The sequence below is a fragment of the Aureobasidium melanogenum genome, assembly GCF_000721775.1.
Source record: "Aureobasidium melanogenum CBS 110374 unplaced genomic scaffold scaffold_31, whole genome shotgun sequence".
NCBI classification, from domain to species: Eukaryota; Fungi; Ascomycota; class Dothideomycetes; order Dothideales; family Saccotheciaceae; genus Aureobasidium; species Aureobasidium melanogenum.
Window position 1 is genome coordinate 59803 of NW_024470083.1, and position 21712 is coordinate 81514.

The window sequence follows — 21712 nt, forward strand, 5'->3', positions numbered from 1 at the left end:
GAAACGACAAATATGGTTCTTTTGAAGGTTTCTGTTCAAAGATATACAAGTCTATGCAGAAGGTGCTGAATATCTGGGCAGCCACTCGATTGACTTTCGCAAGAATAGGGACACCGATGTGTGCCTGAAATGCACTGCATGTTCTAGATGAGCCGGAAATCCTGCTCAGAGCCTCAACTGTCTGCATCTGCGCGAAATTGTTGCAGCGTTTCCGTTCGGTCGAGGCAAGGAGGTCTCGAATCTGAGTTGTTTACCTGTTGAGTTGACAGGAAGGTAAAAATCTCATAAACCTCCCGGAGTCCAAGCTGTCGTCGTCACACTATATGTCCTTTCTAGCATGTTTACTGTACTTCTTGCGTAGTGTCTCTCCAAACTAGGTAGGTATCAGCAAAGCTGCGAAGTTGGTTCTCTATGAGAAGACTTACAAAGTAAAGGGCGAAGGGAATCGGTATGAATGCAATAGCAAGGAAACCAAGCGTCGATGACGCCCAATCCACCCCTAGGTCGTCGTACATTGCACGGGCAAACAACGGGAACCCGGCGCCGAAGGCGGACCTCATGAAATCATTGCCGGCCAATACCGAAGCCGCGTATTCAGGATATGCATCGGGCAAGTAGTTGAGTACACTGTTGAACAAGAGAACGGACCCCATGGAGAAGAAGGCCGAACCGATGATAGGCATGATCCAGTGGATATCGGCCCTTGCACTCCAGCCAAACTGTTCAAACAGATATGTCAGCGAGCGAATGACGAATTCAGACGCTAGGAGTGGAGCATACCCAGAACAAACAGACAGGAATCATGAAAGCGCCCACGCAAGCTGGGGGCAAACGTTTCTCAGGCTTCAAGTCTCCGTTGTCGTCAAATTGGGGCTCAAGAACCTTATACAGATACAGAAAGAATGGAGGCAGGATAGCGAATGCTCCGATCAGGATACCCAGGTATGCAAGACCTTCTTCTCCTAGGTTGAAGCCATAAATGTCGATAAAGACAATCACAAAGCTTTCGAACCACACGTACAAAAGGCCGTATATGAGAGCAATATATAAATTGAGAGCGAACACGATTCCTGGTCCAGGTCGTCAGCACGCTGTCGGAAGCAAAAGGGCATAGTGTGACACATATTCTCTGACCTTCTGTGAAGTTTAGCGTAAACGGCCGCACAAGAGACATTATAACGATATCTTTGACCGACATATCTTCGCCCATCAGCTCGGCCTCGCAACGCAAGTTTTGGTTACCGGTAAGCTTTCTCAGTCTTTTTGTTCGACGGACCAGCAGATTGTTGGCAGAAGTTTCTGGCAGAAACAGCATGAGGAAGACCCAGCAGAATGCGCAGAGCCAGACAAGTTCCCAGATTGGCCATGTCCAGTCTTCATGCTGGGCAGCAAATCCACCGACCAAAGGTCCCAAAACAGGGCCACAAATCGCCGAGATGCCCCTGTCAGTGAAAGATTAGTCACATTTCTATATTTCCTTTCGATCAGATCCTCACCAGATGGCAACTGCATAAGCCCTTTTCCTAGGCACGTATATATCGGCGAGGGAGGCTCCGCCTGTGGCTAACACCGGACTTCCGACGAACCCTGTAAGGAATCGAAAAGCAAAAAGCATGCCTTCAAGAGGTCAGGATGCATGCGAATGATAAAATTGATAGCAACATACCTATGTTCGTAGCGTATATCACGCCAAAGTTCAAGAAGATGAAAGCGAAGAGTGTAACGATGTAGCTGATGCGAGCATATCGTTAGCATATATCCGAATTGGTCAAACTAGACAGCGCCATGGACCAAGATCTGCCCAAGCTCCTCCTCTTGAAAAGGTACTTGTCGATCCAACAGCTACAGTCCTGAATGTACGTACATGGGGTTTCTGCCAATTTGTGGAATTTCTGACATCGGACTCCAGATCATCGGCCCAAGACCGTAGCCGGCAACGAATGTCGTAAGACCAATGGTTGCAACAACTGTTGAAACACCGAAGATCTGGGTAATTTGTTGTTCGCCAGCGCTGTAGATGGAAGAGCCGATGTAGATGCTGGTGGTTAACAGGCATAACTCGAAAGTCACCAGAAACTTCTTTTTCTGAGACCAATTGGTCGGGCATTCTGGATCATTGGGTCCCCACCAGTCAATGAGGTTTACATCCTTTCCCTTTTCAGAATCTACAACTTTCCCACTCGCAGAATTGACCGTTGTATCCTCTTCTTTCTTGGTTGGCTCAGAAGATTGTGAGTTGTGTCGTGAACGGTCTTGATTATCTTGATCGCCCTCGGGTACGTTTGGTTGACCGTGTCTGGCCATGTTCCCTGATTTCTCCCGGTTGAGATACTTCTCATACATCGATGGATCTTTTTCTTCCGGATACTGTAAAAGTCTGTCTTTAGAAAGCCATCGGATCATCTGTCCGACGGGAGCATCTCGAAATAGGTCCGACATAGTTTTAGTGGCCAATCAAATAAGGATTGTAGAGGAGGCCAGACAAGTCAAAGTTGCTTGATACTACCAGCAAAGGTATCTACACGAAACTAGAGAAGTGACAAAGGTGCCATTTCGCCAAGGAAAGTGGTTGCAAACTGCTGCTCAGAAAGGCGTCATAGATCCATTTGCTGCACTTGCCGACTTCAAAATATGTGAGGTGACAAGTCCTGAAACTTATCGGGAGATGTGCAATATCCGACCAACAATCAGAAGTTGATTTTGAGCTCTGCCATTCTTTTGTTGTTTCGGTCGGTCTTGATGCAACCAGCCCCGTGCTAAGTTTGTCACATTTGTCGCAGCCACACGCTGTGCTCATACAGGGTCCTTGTGGAACATCAGCCTTTTGACATGAGAAAGATCAAGATCAGCGCAGTTTCGTCTTTAGAAATCGTCTTCAATTACAAGCTGAAGCTGTTTTTCTCAATTGTCTTGCCGGTCCCCACGTCCACGAACTTGATAAGTGACAAACTTAGCGGTGGATAGTCTGTCGTCACGATGAGCGTCATCCCGCAGAGCCGCATGTCACACCGCAAATTAAACTCCTATCCGAGATCTTTATGTCAGCATCATCTCCAAGCATTATTCATTGATTCTCGAGGTGCACAAGACTTTTGTGTAAGCAAAGCAGATCAGGCGGGTTGACCATCCTCAAAGGCATGTGACAAACCTGACTTCTGGAGAAGTTGGAAGCGAACAGAATCTCAACTGCAATTTCGTTCTTTGAGAATTGTGGAATGTTCACGATCGTAAGCTCCTCAGACACACGACCATCAAGGTGATATGACTCTGTCATCTGAAGCCCAAGCGGTTTCATTGTAACCACAGACGATGTATCCGAAGGTGCAGTCTTCTGATCCTTGCGGTCCATTCTGATCTCGGTGAGGCTCGTTTCACAACAATGGCGGGATTCTTGCTCAGTCTTACCTCGGACTCCTCTACGTCAATCGAGGCAAGATGTGCTGATGGAACAACGGATACTTCTTGCCTGATAAAGACTTTAGTGCATGGTGTTTACTGGGACCAGAATGGGAGGGCACGTGGATCGCGCTTTCCATCTGCACCATCTGACCATCAAGGTGTTCAATCGAAGCATCTTGCTGGCCTTCTCCACCATCATGAACCATCAAGGTACCGCAGAAACAACCCATCTCTACATTCTCAGCATCTCTATAAGGCCATGCGTCCTTATTATTTTCTTTCATTAGCTTCACACATAATACTTGCCCACTCATGGATTCAATTCTAGTACAACCGCAGTCCTTGATTCTTTCGCTGCCTCCTGAGCTCATACTCGGCATCTTCGCTCGAATCGAATACACGCCAGCTTATCATAATCAACTACGTCTCGTATGCCGCGACTTCAATGGCCTCTTACAACAATACGAACACAGCCTGGCAGCCGAGACCGTTTACCTACACTTCCCGCTGGGCATCTTGGCCAAGTATCCTGGCCTATGTAAGACGGGGACGAGTATCGGTCTCAAAACTCTGGACGAGCTGTACATGCGATTGTGCACGTTGTTCCGTTTAGAGAGAAATTGTCACAATATCCGAAGACGTGAGGCTAAAGAGGCAGCTTGGATGAGGCCTGAATGGATAAACCTGCAACAAGCAGGGATGCATCTCCTCTATCGGCTTCATGACGCTGGTATTTTCCATGCACCATACCAGCTAAAGTATCAGGCTTACACTCGACGACAGGCAATCACGAAAACAAGTCACAGGTCATCAGATCACTGCCTCCCACATCCCTCGCCATTCTTCTGCTTACCCTTTACCTCTGCATACAACAACTGCGTGCAGATGGCCCGAGCCTTCTCATACCGACCTCACCACTTCTCCATGGCATGCTACGCTTCGAAGTCGAACTCTGCTGTCAAGAGCTCATCCTTCAAAACGGCCCCAGCTTCTTAGACGCTTTACTCTGCCATTGTCCGAATGCTATCGCACTTCTAGAAATCGAAGTTCGAAACATTGAAGCCAGACAATTGCCTCTAGAGGATGGAAAAGCTAGGGAGAAGACATTGATAGCAGAGTGCAGATGCCGATTGGCAGATACTCTAGGGACGAATGTCGAGGATAACAGAAAAGACATGTGGAATGTGTTGGAAAGAATAGGCATTTTGGACGAAACAGACATCGTAAAAGTCATCAGAGGAGAAGAACTTGCCATTAGAAAGCGACAAGATTCTGGTGTTGGATTGTAGAGAGCAGCAGTGGACGCACAACATTCGCTATTTCTAGTGTTAGAACTGCAATCTTAACACAATCTTTAGACTACCAATCAGCAAATGCTGTCTTTTTCTGTTGAAGTTTTTGATGTTCTGTCTCGGACCGAGCACTTTTATAAAAACAAGTCATGTTGCATGCAAGCCCCAGTGCCACGAATAGACAATCCAAAATCGATCTGATTGCATGTGAACGACGTCGTAGCGTGTTACAACTTAACGGATCGAAAGACATTTTAGGAATGCCGTCCAAAAAAAGAAAAAATTCTATCATAGTTTTCGTTTTAGACATCATGACTCGTGTGGTTAACCACGTGAAATCACAGTTTACTGAGTTCAGCCATCTTTTACTCCAATCAAAGAAGGTGGAAGACTTAGTTCCAAAGGCTGAGCGATGTTCTCTTGTGCCCGGGTGTGTTCTTCGGCGAGGAGTTATTGTCGGTAGTGATGTTTGGAAATTTTAATATATGAATAGGGTGACCACTTGGTCTGTTGAGCATTTCGCTATGTATATACAGTAGATAATGCACCTTCCTTCTTCCTCTTCTGGATGCTTTTTCTTGGATGTTGCTTCCTTCTTCCCTCTCTTCCCTCCCTCGAACGTATTGTTCCCTCCCATACCCCTCACACTTCCCTCAGGCAAACCTTAGAGTCGGAAAATCTCCAGAAACGGACTCCCGCCGACAATAGGCTCTTTGAGTTTTGGGTCGGACAGAGTCCGATTCTCTTTGCCCTGTCTTTCGCAAACCGACGGCCAAAATGCATCCATTAAGTTACGAACATATACGAACGCATGACCAGTTTTGGTGAACCTTCTCTGCTGTTCAAGGAGAAATGAGAAAGGGGAGAGGAGGAAAAAAAAAAAACATAGAAAGGTCTCCGCTATGCTCGGCCGTTTTCCAAGAAACTCAAAAAGTGGTATTTGACGAAACAAAGTGAAGAAGTGACGGAAGATGTCCGAAGAGGAGGGCGCGCCAGGGCAGCGGACTCTAGGCATATGACAACTGCTGTAGGTTATCATTGCCTGGTACGCCATCCTGCTTTTTGCATGCATGCAGTGAGCAAGGGTCCAAAAAATTGATTGGCTTTTTTTGTGTTGATCGTGGTCGAACTAGTTGGCTGATCACTGCTAGTGGTTCGACCGACATGAGCTGCTTGGATGATGGATGGTTGTGAAGCGAGCGTGTTTTATTGGGGGCTGGGACTGCTGTACCGCTATATCCTCCACGGTGTTGGTAAACTCTGTTGCTGCTTGAAAGACTTTGATGTACGTTGATTTGCACCAAGATAGGGGGGTTAAGAGCCTGAGCTGGCATCTTAGTATGGCAGGCTTGGGCTGGTGTATTGTCGAGCTTGGATTTCGCAACCATGATCTGGTCATCTTACAGCTCCTGCAATGTACCATCTTCCATTGTCATAGATCCATTGACCTTCGGGACCAGTGGGAGCACCAACGCCATTATGTGAGACGGCGCCATCACTGTTGTCGCTGCCGAAGTAGTATTCCCCGTCAAAGGACTTGTCATCAATCTTTTTGGGCACAGAGTTGTAGGTGGGTATGTCTCCAGCGAACTCCGGATATGCGGCGATGAAAGATGCGTCAATGCGCCAGCAGCTCAGGTTGTTGAAGCGCTTGATCAGTTCGTCTGAGAACTGGAACAGCTGCTTGTCATTCTGACAGAATGTTGCGGAGAAGTCCGAGTTCCACATAAAGCGCGTGCTGGAATTGAAGAGTGCGAGGAAGGTGTCGTTGTCGTACTTGTGGCCTTCAAAGACGAAACGCTCGCGTACACCGGGCCTAATTGCACGTAGCTGTCAGTGCATATTTCTTGAGCAACTTGTATCAATCTTACCAAGGAAAGTAATCGCCGTTTGGTATGTGAGGAACGTGAATCTGAGATGGGCGAGGTCGCATGAATTTTGGCTCTATATTGGCCATGGCTTGAGGACCCATAGCCATACCTTTCATCATGCGGCGGAAGGACAGCATGCCCACCATGCGGTCCGCTTTCTTCCACTGTGAGCAGGCACTTCCATCAATCTGCCGTAAGAGACTCCACAGCGGATCGAGCTGCATGTAAGCCGCGACAGCGTCCCAACCGTGTATCATGACCATGACGATGATGTGTTGGTCGAATGCTTCGTCTGTATAGGCCGCCGCCGTGCCTGGAACTGCAGACATAGCATCTGTGATAGTGCTGATCTGCTGCTGGTGCTCAGGCGGCGAGGATGACACGATTGGTTGTGCTTGTTGAGGAGGCATGCTGAGAGGAATTGTCATGGGGTATTGAGATGCCAGCAAGGCAGGGTTGTTGATGGGCATAGCCATCGATGTTGTTGTAGCTGTCGGCATAGGTGCAGTCTGCACAGTCGTGTACATGGGTACCTCTGTCGTAGGCATAGTCGTAGGCATAGGAGCCGTTGGTAAGCTGGTAGCATTTTTGACATCGGGCTTTGCATCCACAACGCTCTCATTTGGGGTGGACGAAGATGTTGCTTCGTTGCCAATGTCGCTTAGAGAAGTTCGGATGAGAGATTCGATTTGACGCAATCGTTCCGCTTGACGGTTCAGTCTCTCCTGATCCTGTTCATGGCGTAAAATCAGGTCAAGGACAACCTTGGGTTCATCAGGGTTTTGCAATCCATTCAGTCGAGCTTCGAGTCGTCGTAGATTCTCGCGGTCCTTTTCTCTCTTTCGTCGTTGGCAGAGGCGGTCCTGTTCCCTTTTCCGGGCCTTCTTCATCTCAATGTCGTCCTGCTGGGTTGGGGTCTCGCTGCTCCTTGAGACAGTGGATCGATTCCTTGAGGCTTCGCCGCCATCGTTGGATCCGTATTGACGAGACGTCATGGTCAAGTTGTGGGAAAAAGATGGGGTTTCCCTCTGGCGGTCCTTCTCGTGGCAAGAGTTTTATTTATTTTGTGGCAGGACAAACCTTGGGAGCTATCCAAAGTACTTAATGTTGAGGACAGAAGGCCTTAGCGATAACAAAGTGACATACCCGTGCGCCCATTTGACGGCTTGCAATATCACGGCATCCAACTGGGTTTAAAGCAGTTCAGGTTCCCCTCGATTCAAGTAAGTTTGGAGGCGTAGGATCAAGTTGAGGCCCGCACCATGTCGATCGGAGCAGCAACGACCTGGCAAAAAGCTCTGCGAAGAGTAACATGGATTAATAATGTACCCTTCCCCGTCTCTGCGTCAAAACTCTCTTGCGTGGTTGCAATCACTGCCGGCCCTGACGGCAGCGGCGCTAGACGAAACCGTGCGAACCGGCAAGCTCCTGTCCATCTATATGACTCGTGGAATCGCCATAATTGGCAGTCGGACCGTGAGCCGTGATTTGTGTATGCGGCAACCAACGGACGAGTTCGGGGCAGGTCACACTTAAGACTACCCTCTTACCACAAAACATCGTTCATCTGTTTTAAGCTTTGATAAAACAACATGTTCTCGAATCACAGCCGCTCTGGCACCATAGATGCTCCGTGGATATCAAGTTGAGGTTTCTGGTTGAGATGTTCATCATCATCATCAGGCCGCCCGTCCTTGCCTCACTATTGGTACTACTCGTACCCATTTCTCCACCTGTTCGACATGGCATCATCGTCAGAGATTGGATACAGTTTGGATGGCTGAATCTGGCTTGATCCCATCAATGTTTTGTTATTCTAGGTGGCGTTTGTTGCACTTCTTATGGAATCAACTCCGTAAGCAGCGCCGTAAGCTCTCGGCTCCCGGTCTCGGTCTGTGGCTCGCCTGAACAGGTAGTGATATAATTTGATAAGAGTCGGCGTGTGAATGTGAGCTCGAAGCTACTAACTAGCTTACTTGAAGTTTAGGTTAGGGCGCCTGCCTGTGTAAGATACAAAGAGTAACATACATGATACACAGCTGGCTTGTCATCATCTTCTCCAATGCCAACGAGTGGCACAATACTTCTTTTGGGTATCTTTGTAGTGCATCATTTCGCGGATGCAGGTCGGCCTCGTTCCAGTAAGGATTGCGGTGTGACCTCGAACGTGGCCTTGATGTGACCGTCCCATGCGCCCAAAGGATCCGATCCGATCTTGTTGTGGTTGGCCATAGCAACCTTTTTCTTCCATGGCCTCTTGGCCTCTTTGTTCCTTGTTCTTCGTCATCTCTTGCCGGCAGAGGATTCCATCACACGTGTTTGGTAGATCCAATGACCTCTCCTCGGACCTTCGTCCAGTCAATGCTTGAATCCATGGCTTCGTCTACCAAGCCACAGACGACCACATTGTCGCCTCGAATCATGTAGAGTCCATGCGGTTGCTCTGAGCTCTCTTCCGGGTCATCTTGTGGTCTGATGACACGTTCGACAGTGTCCTTGAGAACGAGGTTGGTAACTTGGTCGCAAGACACGAGCGTGCCTATCAATGTTCGTCCATCGACAGTTATGATGAGGATTTTCTCTGCGCACATGGTCAGCCACTTTTTGTGGTGAAGAACAAGCCTGCAAACTCACTGTTCATGTACTGGTTGAGCGACATTGTAGTGGCCGGTTGCCGAAGCGCGTTTGCGCCTGGCTACAGTCTTCTCTCTGAATCGATGCGCGCAAGAACAGAACGTTAGTGCTCGTACGCGATGAGTCGCAGAAGGATGCGCCGAAGAGGGGAGCTGAGCGAGGGTGGTCAGGTAGTGTTTTGTTTGGAGTAGATAGCTTCTGAAATGTGCTTTCGGAGCTCAAAGATCGAAACATAGAAGGTCATATGGTCTGTGCGCTGATGCCATCGGTGAGTGCAACACCCTGTCCAAGAGCTCCCCTGCAGCTTGTCCACGCTTGTCTCAAATCTTCATATCGGAGACCATGTATTTATATTGCTTGAATACTGGATCGCTTAGGCTAACCATAGAATCAGCACTTTCCAGAAAAACCTGTTGTTTGGGAAGGAATTGATTCAAGCTGCAGTTTTTCCACGCCAAACTCCTCCCAATGACCAATTGATACACACGTGACATGAATAAATGCTCCATCTAACACCACAGCCTGATAGTTCCATCCGCACCTGCACTGACCAACCATGGCTCACGAGGATGCCATTCCACATCCAGAACTCCGAGTTCTCCCGTAACCTTGTGTCCCTTCAACACCTTCAGAGGCACAATCAATGCGTTCTCCAAGCTGTCACCCACAACCTTACCGTGGAAGATTTGCAAGCTACCGTCATCACTGGCATCTGCGAACAATGGGTATTGGCCAGAGTTGGGGTGGTAGCGCACACTTCTGATAGCCTTCTGGTGGTATCTCAGAGTCTTGTATGGCGTAGCGGCAAGATCCATATCGTGCCACAACAGTCTTCTGTCATAAGAACCAACCAGCAAGTTGTCACCACCGGGGTGTACATCGATGGAACTGATCCATCGGGCACCAGGCTTCAGCTCCTTGTCAAGCTTCTGCTGTTGAAGATCGTAGAGACGGATGGATTGTCTTGTTGCAACAAAGAACAGAGGCTTGGTAGGATGGAACGAACAAGTTTGCGCGATACCCTTCAAGCGGCGGAAAGGATGTTGTGTGAGGTGTTTGGTAAGGGTGTGGATGGCTACAGCAGTCGAAGTGGCGGCTGGTGAAACTGTGCTGAGGTAGTCACCACGACGGTGCCAGTTGATGACCTTGATAGTGGAACGCATAGTGCAAGCAAGGAGAACACCTTGATCTTGCAGTCTCTGCGACTCTGGTCTGGACCAGACAGCTGAAGGAATCTTCCTCTCAGCGCCAGCATTGGTGGTGGCAGGTTTAGCGGCATATCCGAATCCTGCGTCAATAACATCCTTGCTGGCTTGCTCAATCTCGGGCGAGCAAAGAGAGAAGGGAGTGATGAAGTAGACTGTCTCGCCACAAGCTGCGGCAATGATGAGAGTGTCACGAGTAGGTCTCCACTTGACAGCGTTGACAGCCTCGTCTGAAGAAAGCTTGACGCTGTAGAGTTGACGTCCAGAAAGCAGTTCCCAGACTCTAACAGTTCCATCGTCACCACCACTAGCAATCAGAGTACCGGTAGGACTGACTGAGACGCAACGCACACGGCCTTGGTGGCCTCTGTAGAGAGTAGCGCAAACAGTTGGGAAGGGTCTGAGATCATCGGGCGAAGGAAGTTTGGGAAGGAGGGATTCAGGGTCGATGTTGAGCTTGCTTCTGCGGACACGAGGAGCAAGATACAGATCCAGACAGCGTTCGAATCTTTCCTTGATGAACTTGTCGTAACCAGGAACTCTGCGAAGAGCGGAGTGGTCGGTGGGCAGGTATTCTCTGTCGCGGTCCTCCTCATCAGCCTGCTCCCAGGCCTTTCTCTCCTTAGCATCAGGAAGATACTCTGGTGGGGGATGGTAAGATTCGGCATATCCTGGTGGCGGTAGTTTGGGAGCAGGCATGTTCATGGCATGGTCGGCTCTGGGTGTCTCATCTGCCCAGACATCGTAGGTCTGCACGTCGTCATCCTGTTGTTCTTCCTCGCTAGGCTCTTTCCAGGGCTTGATTCTTCCTTCTCTGATGGCTCTGACGATCTTCATGACACGCTTGGCCTCGTGCTTACTGGGTACGAATCTTCTCTTGGGTTCGGGAGCAGCACTCAAAGGCATGATCTCGGTCTTGCTTGTGAACCACTCAACCATGTCGGGGTATGGGTCGTAGCCTTCGCCAGGGGCTTCGTTTCTTGTCAACTTCCTCAGAACCTCCAGCTCATCTCTGCTAAGCTCCAGAGGCTTGCCAGTCTGGGGATCGGTCAAACCAGTCCAGCCTTCAGGAAGCTCAATACTGTCGAGCAGAGCATCCAGAGCTTCGCCCTTGGCAGGACGCATAATCTTCTTGCCGTTGATGTCGTAACCGATATGGGGGTATGAGTCGTAGAAAGAGAGAGGAATGTTTCCGATTGTGTTTTTGGCATCACCAGCATCCGAGTCGTCCGAGTCGTAGACGGGGTCAATCTCGCGGTAGACGTATCGCTCGTTGCCATTTGCATCTGTGGTGACGGTATAGTTGGGCTTGAGATCCTCGTCGTCTTCATTGTTGGATCGTTTTGTGTCGGCGGTTTTGAGGTTGCGTAGTTGATCGCGGATGTCTTGCTCATCGTCTTCAGAAGGAATCTCATCGCTGTCTAGATCCTCCTCTTCGTCTTCCTCGTCCTCGTCTTCCTCGTCCTCTCCATCGAAATCCACCTCTTCACTGTCATCGGACTCGTCGCCTTCAGACAGAATGCCTTCGAGGTTGCCATTTGCAAGCTCCTCACGCGGGGGCAGCACAGGCTCCTCGCGGGCAGCAGCCTTGCGTTTGCGGCTCTGGGTGGCAAGAACCATGTTGATTGTTTGCGACAAGAAAATGTGCCAAAGTTGTTTGAAGCCGCTCGGACTTTGGAGAAAAAGTTCAAAAGTTCCTTCCCCAAGTTCGAAAAGCGGAATTCGAGATTATCTCTTATCTGATCTATTCATGCTTGGCTTCCGTCGGCCCTCTACTTGCTCTATCCGACCCATTCCTGTGAGCATCACCATCAATCCTGATGCCTAATGACAAATATTATGGAACGAAAGAGGATCGCTTGTGATGAATGCAGTACGCCTCACTATAGAATCTACTGCAACCCTCGAGACTAATAGTCTAGGGAACCGCAAACTTAAATGCCCAGGAGAACAACCCGAGTGTTCGCGATGTGTGAACGACAACATCACCTGTGTATATTCTGCTCAGAAAGCCATGGGTAGACCTAGGAAACGCAAACTAGGGGACTCAGAGCAGTCGGCCATTGCTATCCAGGAAGCAAGACAACAGACGTCTCGCGCCGGATCTAGTACCTTTGACAGTGCAATTCAATTCGATCCGCTCGTCGATCAAATCAACTTCTCCGAAATGGATTTGCCTAGTTTAGACACTATCAACGACAACAGTCTCCTCACTGCATCTGCTATAGAGTCTCTTCCAGCTCAATCATGCGCCTGCCTTTCCAGCATATATTTAACGCTAGACAACTTACGTTCTATGGATACTATCGACTTTCCCTCCAGCCTACACTGTCTTCGCGATGCGTTGCATACAAGCAAATTGTGTATTGATTGTCAGGTCTGTCCATCGCAATACCTCACGGCTACACAAAATGCGCAGCTCCTTGGCACCCTACTACTTTCGATGTCTGAGCGATATAACAGGATACTCAAGGTCATTGCCTCGGAGACGACGCGTGCCGAAAACACAGGTCAGATGAAGACTCTTCACATCGGTAGTCCTGAACCATCCAAGCCGCGACATGAGAATGTCGGCGGCATAGACTCGAATGACCCTCTGGTACTTGAACTGCCACCCACAGAGTGGAGAAAGCTAGCAAGAAAAGTTGTACAAGCCGAAATCTACGGCACTTCTGATGCTGGCCGTATTAGCTTCATGTCGGTCTTGACGAGATTGGAAGAGAGGCAGGCTCGTTGGCACACAATGGAACCAACCGAGGATTGTCCTGATCCGGATCGAAGAAGACACGATATGCACGATCATAACAATAATCCAATGTGCCTAATGTTGGCGCGTCAAGCGAAGAAGCAAGTAAACCTCCTCGATTTTGACTGAGGAATATCAAGGCTTGCAGGACTTGCCTCTTGACCAGGACCGTTGACAGCCGAGACCGTAATGATGGTGATGCAGAGAACTTGGGATGCTTCATGTCTGTCTTAACCTGGCCAGCGCAGCCATCATACCCTCACTAAGGTTCTCATCAGCGGTCTGCAATTTGTTGGCCGAAGGTACTGCTGCTGCTGCTTTTGGTACGGCAGATGTTTGAGGTGGAAGTGCAAAAGCTTCTGCCATGGCCTCTTCCTCATCAGCGCCGGGCTCATAATCATCGGCGAGTCTGACGTTGGGTCTCTTGTCTGCGTCGGACGTCCCGACAGAAGTGCTGGCCTCAGGAGAGATGTTGACAGAAGAATGTGTACCAATACCAAGTCTGGCAGCGACACGACTGTCTTGTTCGACGGTGTTTTGAGTGGGTCTTGAGTCTTCTCGATTCAGGCGACGCTTGGTCTTGGTTACACGGAAGGGCTCACGGACAGATTGACACCAAGCCTTGACTTTCTTGTCACCCCAACCAGCAATATGGGCTAGGTCTTCTGGGCGGGCATTAACTGAAGTGCGCACGCTTCCAAAGTTTGAAACGATACCGACAGCGTCAGTCTTGTTGATGCTGCGAGGAACAGTGATGAACTCGACGAGGTTGTCGGCAAAGGTGGCTGCTTTTTGGGCCTTGATGCCAGTCGGAGCAGCATTCTCGCATGATTTGAATAGCTCCAGGTAGCGGCCAGCCTCGTTGGCACTCCAGGTGAGCATCAAGGTAACATTGTTGATGAGGGAGGTCTTGGACAACTCTTTCAAAGGGTCTTGGTGGTTTTCAATGTCTACCATGACCAGAACGATGCGAAGAAGGTACTTTTGGCCCAACTGGCGAATGCGGGCATAAATGTATTCAGGATGCAGGCGATGATATTTCAGAGACAGGAAGAGAGCACACGTTGTCTGACCAAGAACGAAGTCGGCAGGGATGTCTGAATACTCCCAGGGCAGAGACTTGATACTGTTCAAGATGGGGTTTCCTTTCTGGCGTGGAGAGACGAGAATGGACGAAGCGGATTTACGAGCAGGTAGCGCTTGAGGAGTGGGTTGGACGACCTTGCGTGCATTGTCGGAGGCAGGAGCAGGTGGAGGCGGACGAGGATTGGGAGCAGCAGCAGTGGTGCGATCAACAATCTCGAACAAGTCGGACTCGTCGCCGTACTCGTCGGGCATGGCGGTGTATTGTTGAAGCTGGACAGACAAACATAGAATAGCTATGGTAATTTCAGGCGCGAGCTTCTGAATGCAAGTGATCGGCACAGGCTATGACGAGGGGTGGTTCACTGCCAAGAGGCGTGGCATCGGATCAGCCGCGATTCTTGGGTCCCCAGAGAGCGAGCGGCCGGGATGCACCTGAGGGCGCTCGAGTGACAGGAAAGCGTCGAGACAAGCCACGACTTATCCCTCTTCTCGCCATCCACACATACCAAGATACTTGGATCCGCCGGACGGTGACAGCGCATGAACGTAGGGCGTTAAACAAAGCAGGCTTTTACTAGTTCTCCATCACACGCCCACGCCTACGCACAGAAGAGCGAGCAAACAAAGACGCCGGCAATCACCCTCCTTTGACCCACCCGGACAAGCCCTCCTCCTCATCATCATCATCACTGCCAGCGCCGCCATCGACATCCCCATCTTCTATCCTCTTCGATACTACCCGCCGACGACGTATCGTCGCCCGTATGCCGACGTCGCCCGTCTCGCCGCCTTATTACTACCAGAACCAGCCCGTGATTCACAAGCCTGCGCCTGTCTCAGTCGCACCACACACTCCGCCCTCGCCTGCGTCGGTGCGCATGTCTTCGTCGGCGCATAATGGCAAAGACCAATCCTTTCCTACGCCGCCGTCGTCCTACGTTCCGACCAACTCGCATCCTACCCTTGACATGAACACCCTCCCCGACATGGATACCGACATGCCCGACGTCCAGGCACCGTCATCGCGGCCGGCTCTGCCGCTGCTCTGTCAGTCCCGTAAGGCTTGACCCCTTGTTGTTTGTTCAAATGTGCTTTATTTGGTTAACACAAAGTCCACGGATAGCTCATCCTATCTCGCGACCTCATCCAAATGAAGATCTCATCAACCTCTACGGCTTGCAAAGCATCGCCAACTCGGTTCGACGAACAGATCCCGTTACCGGCGAGAAGATCAACAAGTTGCGCAAGTCTTACGAGGGAAAGGTCAAGAATTTCGGCCTCAGTGGAAAGAACAAGCCAACTGATATCCCAGGCGAGTTGGGTGGTTTCATGCAATGGGACGAAGGATCGTGGTATGATCAGCGCATCCACGGCAGAGAACTCGACAAGGCAGAATCGTCATCCCTCATGGCCAACCTGGGTCGTGCTTTGACTATGAATCCTGGCACCCTCCCTGCTGAAGAGCACAATAAATGGAAAGCCATTCTCGGCCTCGACGACGGCAACAAGACTCCCTCCCAGCCTGCAAACAAGATGGCCGCCCATCCGCAAATGCTCAAGGCTCAGGCTTCATCCATGCGCGCATCTGCTCCTGCTTCACCGCGCGCATCTCACCCCAATAGCATCCGTCCGGACCGCTCAAACAAGAAGCGCCGCTACGATGAGAGTAGTTACACTGGTTACAATGAGAGTTACCAAGAGGATGATGGCTACTCGACTGGTGGCTTGGACGACAAGCGAAACTCTGCCACCAAGAAGCGCCGAAAAGTATGATCATCCTCTTACAACTCTTCTCCCTTTTTGCTGATTACTTTGGACAGGATTTTCCTACAAACTTTGAAGCTTCTGGTGGCTCATCGTCCTTCAACAACGGGATGCTGGGTGTCGGCGTCAAAAGCTCATGACCCCATCCTATATATTGACCCCCCTCTCCTTTCCATCTATACGGAACCCCTACGATACCACACGGCGAACGGACTTGCCCATCGCCATCTCTTTTATCTCTATTGCGGTCCACTTTGCTGTACCAACAAATTTTCCGTGCATACCCCCAAACTTCGGCTTTTGCCTTTTGCTTTTTTTTTTTCTTGCTGGCGTTACTACAAAATAGGACGCTTCGCGCTGGATGGGTGTGTTTTTAGCAGGCGTCGACTAATTGGATGGGATATTGGCTTTTCATCGGATACAAAAGAAGAACACGAACGAAAAGTGGTTCACAAGGAGGAATTGACTTTCTCTTCTTGCATTCTGAACCAAGAACAAAATGAGCAGAGGGGAGAAAAGACCAAAGGAAGGCCTTATCACGATGGATGCTGGTTGTGATGTGGCAACGTCTAATTCAAGTATTCCAAGATTATGATATAAAGATCTTTTTGACAGAAATGGACAACCAAAAAAAAGAGAACAATGACAAAGATCATAGACTACATGAGAAACTATGTGAGGTTTCAAGGCACAGTGTTTGTCGTTTGTTTGAATCATGTTTAATATAGTAGTAAGTTGACAAGAGGAAATAAATGCATTCGAGTTGACGCTTTTAACAAAGACAAGAAAAAAATGCAAGAAAGCAAAAGACCAAATCAATAACCCCTACCATTTCTCCTCTGCACCACTTTCTCAATCAACGATTCATTTGCAGAGGACCATTCATCCCAACTCTGTTCATCCATATCGTTGCTCAAGAACTTTGCATCTTTCTCGGCTGCATTTCTGACCACTTCGGGAAGAGATTTCTTCAAAAAGGACGAAGAGAACTGGCCATAGCGACCAGAAATCAGTTTTTGCATTATACGAGCAGAGACAGCAGAAGGAGATGTCTGAGACAGTCTGTGAGTTGCGTTGTAATTGTACAGAGCAGTGAGGGAGTCGTCGGGTTGAGAAGAAGTGTTTTGTCGACAGCGTTGAGATGAATATTCAGCAGAGAGGAAATTAGTATAGTGAGTGGTTGTAGCTGGAGAAGCATTGACAAGTCTTGCTATATCCACAATGGTGAGTGAGGGGTTTTCATGAGCGGATTCAAGGGTAACATTAACAGAAGTGGTGGAGGTAATCTCTGCGTAGATAGAGAGATTGCATAATAAATCTATCCAGGCGAGAATCTCGTTGACCTCTAGAGTGCCAGGGTGTAGACGGATCTCTATGGTTGGCTTTTTGGTATCTTTGTAGACCAAGTGCTCGAGATTGATACACGATTGGTGTGCTGTGCTGTACTCACCTAGTTCCTGGAAGTTGGTGGTGTTGTAAAGGCGATACAGCCAGTACGGAACAGAGGCACCGTGTTTGACAAGCGTTTCCAATTGACAGAAGTCGGAGGACTCAAAGGCAGACGTCAAGTCGTGAGCCAGATGTTCAAATTGCCTGATAGAGAGGGGAAGGCTGTATTTCCAACCAGCAGAGGGTGTCCAGGGGACGATCGAATTGCTTGGATCATCCATTTCCAAAGCAGGTAAGACAATGCGGTCGTCCTCCTCGTAACCAGAGATCCTGTCAATAGTGAGCAAGGCATCAAAGCATCGTTCAAAGGCAGTAAAGATACCCATGATGTTCTTGGAGGTGTTGAGATTGAAACCAAATCTGTCACGGCCGATGTGGACATGCAGACCGCAAGTCTCATTGGCAAAGACTGTGAAGCCAGGTTTGTTGAAGTTCTGCTTTAGAGTAGTGATAATTGCAGTAATCTCGTCACGCCAGTCCCACATCAATGGCTGACCATTGCAAGGCCAAGTCTGATTATGTGGACAAGGGCTAGGGTTGTTGAAATCGAGGATGCGAGATGGTATCTCCACATCACTGACTACGGAATCGTCAGGGTAATACTTCTTCTCGTCGTTGGTCAGCTTGACACTGCAATCACGAGTGACAACCCAGAACTTATAGTCGTTGTCCGAGTCATTGTGTTCCCAGAAGGAAGGCGGTTCGTTGTCAAAAGGTAGTCTGAAGTAATGTTGACCCACTTCACAATTGAAGGGGCAAGGAAGTGTTACAAGCTCGTTTTTGAAGATCTCGAAAACTGCCTGGTGAGCCGCATATTTATATTCGCCAGGAACTAGGACGAGAAATTCAAGCTCAACACCAAATGTAGACTTACCTGAAGTCTTGGCTGTGAAGGACATTTTGGTGTGGTGTATTGGGAGTGTTGATGTTCTTTGTTCGTCTTTGCGAGATGTGATTTCGTAAGAAAGGGCTAAAAATATCTTGAGAGCTATTTATGTACCATCTTTGAAGGCGTCTGACAGCCAAAGGTTGTTTGAGGAGGAGCCCCGAGTTGGTCAAGAACAATGGACGGTATCGATGGTCAAAGGGAAACAGTTCATTCATTCATAGCAAATCAAAGGACATCTCAAAGGAAAGCAATGTGTCTCTTTGTCACATTGTGTTTCATACAGCGAATGTGCCTACTGAGCCTTGACCTTCTTGGCTTCAGGGGCATCATCGGGATTCTGGACGATGGTGTGTTAGTGATGCTGGATTGAGCAGAATGGTGAAGGCTGAGATTATACCTCTTCAGTCATCTTTCTCTTGGAAGTGGTTGGTAGAACAGCCTGTGTCTTGTAGCCGATGACGTTCTTGTCGCCAACGACAGTAATACCGCAGTTGATGGTGAGATTGACCTGCAATACAGGCGTAGGCGAGCCAGATTCTGAAGCACTGGTCTTTGCAGCATTGAGGCTTTGGACTGCAGCGAGAAGGAGTGTTGAGAGGCGGGCTGCGTCGGCAAGTGGTGGTGTTGCGATCATGTTGCCAGTGCCTTGAACTTTTGTATCGGCGTTGAGAATCAATGTGACTGGTGATGGGTCCTCATCCTCTTCTTCATCTTCCAAATCGGTCAAGCTTTCTTCAGCGCAGTAGGCAGGTGGAGGAATGTCCGAGAGTTCCTGAGGGTGGCGCTCGCTATCTTCTTCTGCAGAGGCTCGTTCGAGCATGATTTTGTGACAGGAGTGCACGAAAGAATCCATGATGATGGTTGTGGAGAATGACTCTCGAGGAAGTTGATCTTGTAGAAGAGAGATGGAGTATGTAAGTGTGGGAAGGTGCAACACGCTGTTGCTGGAGAGGGTATGAGAAGCTTCTGGACGAAACGGACGATGGAAGCAGGATGATTTGGTTGTTGCAGAGTAACTTCTTGAAGTCTCTTGTTTATGGTTGGATGAGTAGTCGAACAGATACACCAAACAACAAACGGATCGAGAGGACAATAGAAGGACAACACGAGACAGTTACTCAAGTACCTACTGCAGGTCTATTCATTCTAGTACATCAATAGGAAGGGACACATGACGCGATGTGGTAGGCGCGTAAGCCATCGTATTGTCAGCCTCCCAACAGCATTGCAGTTCCTATTGTCGGAGTCTATTGACACTCGGGCCGAAGGAGAAGCCGATTGTTGTACAGCCGTGCCGAGTGTGGTGTTGAATACAGGGACTTGCTATTGTCAAGACAGCTTTGTTTTCCTATTGTTGTCTTGTCTGTCTGTGCGCACATTGGGCGTCCACCATCTCTTCGGCTAGTCTTCTGCCGGTCTTGAGACACACGTGATGACTTGCATGAGTGTTCTATAAGACGACGCTTCTTGTTGATATGCACAATTGACAGCCTGGCAAGGAACTTTTGTACTCTGTTCATGACATGGCAGAAAAATGGCCAGCCCTTGCCTTTGCGGCTGAAGAAGAGTGCGGGGCAGCCACCATGATGTGAACGAGGACCCTCGAGGACCCTTGGGACGCGACTGCCTCTTTAATCTCTGGTCAGCTTACCGCCTTGGTTCACTACTTGCACATTATATATTTCAGGCGCTTGCCGGTCACTGAGTGTCCTTTTTACGCTTCCCGTGGTTCCAAAACTCAGAAATCCTTTTCCAGCGCATCAATTGCCATGACGCCGTCATCCTCAAAGCACAAGCGACAGTCGTCATCGCTGCATAGTGCATCTCTGGCTGCTCAGAAGACCGAAGTCAAGATTCATGTTTACGACCTCCTACCAGTGAGGCTAACTCTTGTCCTCCACTGTGGCTTTCGACTGAACTAACAAAAACCAGCCAGGTCGTCTCTCCAATTTTCTTTGGACCCTCGGCGGCTCCCTACTACATTCCGGCGTCGTCATCAACGAACGAGAATATGCATATGGCGGCCATGATCGCAAAGGCGTCAGCGGAGTATATTGGACAAAACCCAAACTCGAACCACCAGGTGGAACCTTTCGCTGTGAAATCCTCCACGGCTTTTCCGTCTTGTCCCAAGAAGAAATCACCGACATAATCAACGACACTTCGAGGATATTCCAGGGTACCAAGTACAATCTGCTCAGCAACAACTGCAACCACTTCTCTTCGTATCTATGTGAGAGATTGACTGGCAGACCAGGACCTGCGTGGTTGAACAGAGCTGCTAGCGTTGGTCTTGCACTGCCGTGCGTCGTCCCTAAAGAATGGATCACTCCGCCCGACCATGAAACCGCAGATGGAGAACTGGTTGACGAGGAAGAGGAAGACCATGATGACGATGAGAGAGCAGCCATGTTACCTCGAGACAAAAGAAGAAACCGCGACCAGGTCAGCAATCAGCGCATTACTTCCAGAAACAAGACGCCGCCGCCACGACTTGTTTCTGTCAAAGACACTAGTGGCAGAGAAATGCCTGTCAGCGAGAGGGCACCGATGCCTAAGAGATGACGGTGCCTGGACTGGCGCAGTAAGAAAAGCAACAAAGTGTCGTCAAGACATAGACATTCACATCCAAAGTGATGCACACCAAGATCTGCATATTCCTGCACATAGCATACAGCACGGCGCATCCTCTAGAAGTTTCAGTATATCTGAGGCGTCTGTCTGAGAACAGAGTCATGGTATAATCAAGACATCTATCCTCAGCCATGATACGAAAACGAGGGAAATGCAATGAAGGCACGAGAGAATGAGAGGCGGATGCACGCGGATCGGGTTAGGGAAGAAGAATCAAAAGGCAGCATATTGGGAAAGGCGTATGGTGTACCTATCTAAAGGTAGTAGAAGTGGTATTGTAATGCTTCGTGAGAAACCCCTTCATAGGAAGAAACTCATCAAGGTGTCTATCGTTTTTAGCAAAGACGAAACCGTCCCATTCCAAAAATGCTACCATCAAAAGCAAAAAGAAGCATTCTCAAGAGCCTTCTTCTCCCACTCCATGTTTCTCGCTCATTTTTCGAAAAACCGCAGCCTCAAGTGAACCTTCCCAATTGATCATGACTGATAAAGCACAGAGCTGAGCTTGCTTGCTGCTCCGTGTGAATCCCTTCGCGGTTGATCCTATCTCATAGGCGCAGGACTAGCACCCGCCGCAGCGGCAGCAGCAGCCTCAGCAGCCAACCTTCTCTCGCGATACTTTCTGCCGTTGATGATATTCTGTAGGCGTTTTCTCTCGCGTGGGTCCGTGACTTTGGTCCAGTCCAGGTCTTCGCCTTCGACGGCGTAGTCTTCGAACATACTGGGTCCGCCTCCGCGCACGG

At 49.2% G+C, this 21712-nt stretch overlaps 11 protein-coding genes across 11 annotated transcripts; 4 read left to right on the forward strand and 7 right to left on the reverse strand.

Moving 5' to 3' along the window:
- Positions 1-319: 319 nt before the first annotated feature.
- Positions 320-2439, reverse strand: M437DRAFT_78902 (putative caffeine resistance protein 5; the record flags this gene model as incomplete). Its single annotated transcript, XM_041027069.1, has 7 exons — positions 320-373; positions 426-719; positions 781-1070; positions 1135-1442; positions 1497-1617; positions 1667-1731; positions 1865-2439. The coding sequence occupies 7 exons, from the start codon at positions 2437-2439 to the stop codon at positions 320-322; spliced, it is 1707 nt and encodes a 568-aa protein (XP_040875535.1).
- Positions 2440-3711: 1272 nt separating this feature from the next.
- M437DRAFT_59114 (uncharacterized protein) lies at positions 3712-4688 on the forward strand (the record flags this gene model as incomplete). Its single annotated transcript, XM_041023523.1, has 2 exons — positions 3712-4129; positions 4183-4688. The coding sequence occupies 2 exons, from the start codon at positions 3712-3714 to the stop codon at positions 4686-4688; spliced, it is 924 nt and encodes a 307-aa protein (XP_040875536.1).
- A 1398-nt stretch (positions 4689-6086) lies between these two features.
- On the reverse strand, positions 6087-7557 carry M437DRAFT_88484 (uncharacterized protein; the record flags this gene model as incomplete). The annotated part of the gene is made up of 2 exons (XM_041028843.1): positions 6087-6507; positions 6563-7557. The coding sequence occupies 2 exons, from the start codon at positions 7555-7557 to the stop codon at positions 6087-6089; spliced, it is 1416 nt and encodes a 471-aa protein (XP_040875537.1).
- Positions 7558-8871: 1314 nt separating this feature from the next.
- M437DRAFT_88485 (Sm-like ribonucleoprotein) lies at positions 8872-9221 on the reverse strand (the record flags this gene model as incomplete). The annotated part of the gene is made up of 2 exons (XM_041028844.1): positions 8872-9143; positions 9197-9221. The coding sequence occupies 2 exons, from the start codon at positions 9219-9221 to the stop codon at positions 8872-8874; spliced, it is 297 nt and encodes a 98-aa protein (XP_040875538.1).
- Positions 9222-9705: 484 nt separating this feature from the next.
- Positions 9706-12021, reverse strand: M437DRAFT_59121 (BOP1NT-domain-containing protein; the record flags this gene model as incomplete). The annotated part of the gene is made up of 1 exon (XM_041023525.1): positions 9706-12021. One exon carries the CDS (start codon positions 12019-12021, stop codon positions 9706-9708), a length of 2316 nt encoding a protein of 771 aa, XP_040875539.1.
- A 394-nt stretch (positions 12022-12415) lies between these two features.
- Positions 12416-13276, forward strand: M437DRAFT_59003 (uncharacterized protein; the record flags this gene model as incomplete). The annotated part of the gene is made up of 1 exon (XM_041023500.1): positions 12416-13276. The coding sequence occupies one exon, from the start codon at positions 12416-12418 to the stop codon at positions 13274-13276; it is 861 nt and encodes a 286-aa protein (XP_040875540.1).
- Positions 13277-13366: 90 nt separating this feature from the next.
- M437DRAFT_78908 (DNA repair protein rad10) lies at positions 13367-14485 on the reverse strand (the record flags this gene model as incomplete). Its single annotated transcript, XM_041027070.1, has 1 exon — positions 13367-14485. The coding sequence occupies one exon, from the start codon at positions 14483-14485 to the stop codon at positions 13367-13369; it is 1119 nt and encodes a 372-aa protein (XP_040875541.1).
- Positions 14486-15201: 716 nt separating this feature from the next.
- On the forward strand, positions 15202-16137 carry M437DRAFT_59115 (Rox3-domain-containing protein; the record flags this gene model as incomplete). The annotated part of the gene is made up of 3 exons (XM_041023524.1): positions 15202-15289; positions 15357-16000; positions 16054-16137. 3 exons carry the CDS (start codon positions 15202-15204, stop codon positions 16135-16137), a joined length of 816 nt encoding a protein of 271 aa, XP_040875542.1.
- Positions 16138-16812: 675 nt separating this feature from the next.
- Positions 16813-18345, reverse strand: M437DRAFT_69867 (uncharacterized protein; the record flags this gene model as incomplete). The annotated part of the gene is made up of 2 exons (XM_041025364.1): positions 16813-18278; positions 18321-18345. 2 exons carry the CDS (start codon positions 18343-18345, stop codon positions 16813-16815), a joined length of 1491 nt encoding a protein of 496 aa, XP_040875543.1.
- A 381-nt stretch (positions 18346-18726) lies between these two features.
- M437DRAFT_59126 (uncharacterized protein) lies at positions 18727-19188 on the reverse strand (the record flags this gene model as incomplete). The annotated part of the gene is made up of 1 exon (XM_041023526.1): positions 18727-19188. The coding sequence occupies one exon, from the start codon at positions 19186-19188 to the stop codon at positions 18727-18729; it is 462 nt and encodes a 153-aa protein (XP_040875544.1).
- A 916-nt stretch (positions 19189-20104) lies between these two features.
- On the forward strand, positions 20105-20900 carry M437DRAFT_88491 (DUF862-domain-containing protein; the record flags this gene model as incomplete). Its single annotated transcript, XM_041028845.1, has 2 exons — positions 20105-20212; positions 20268-20900. 2 exons carry the CDS (start codon positions 20105-20107, stop codon positions 20898-20900), a joined length of 741 nt encoding a protein of 246 aa, XP_040875545.1.
- Between the last annotated feature and the right edge of the window lie 812 nt (positions 20901-21712).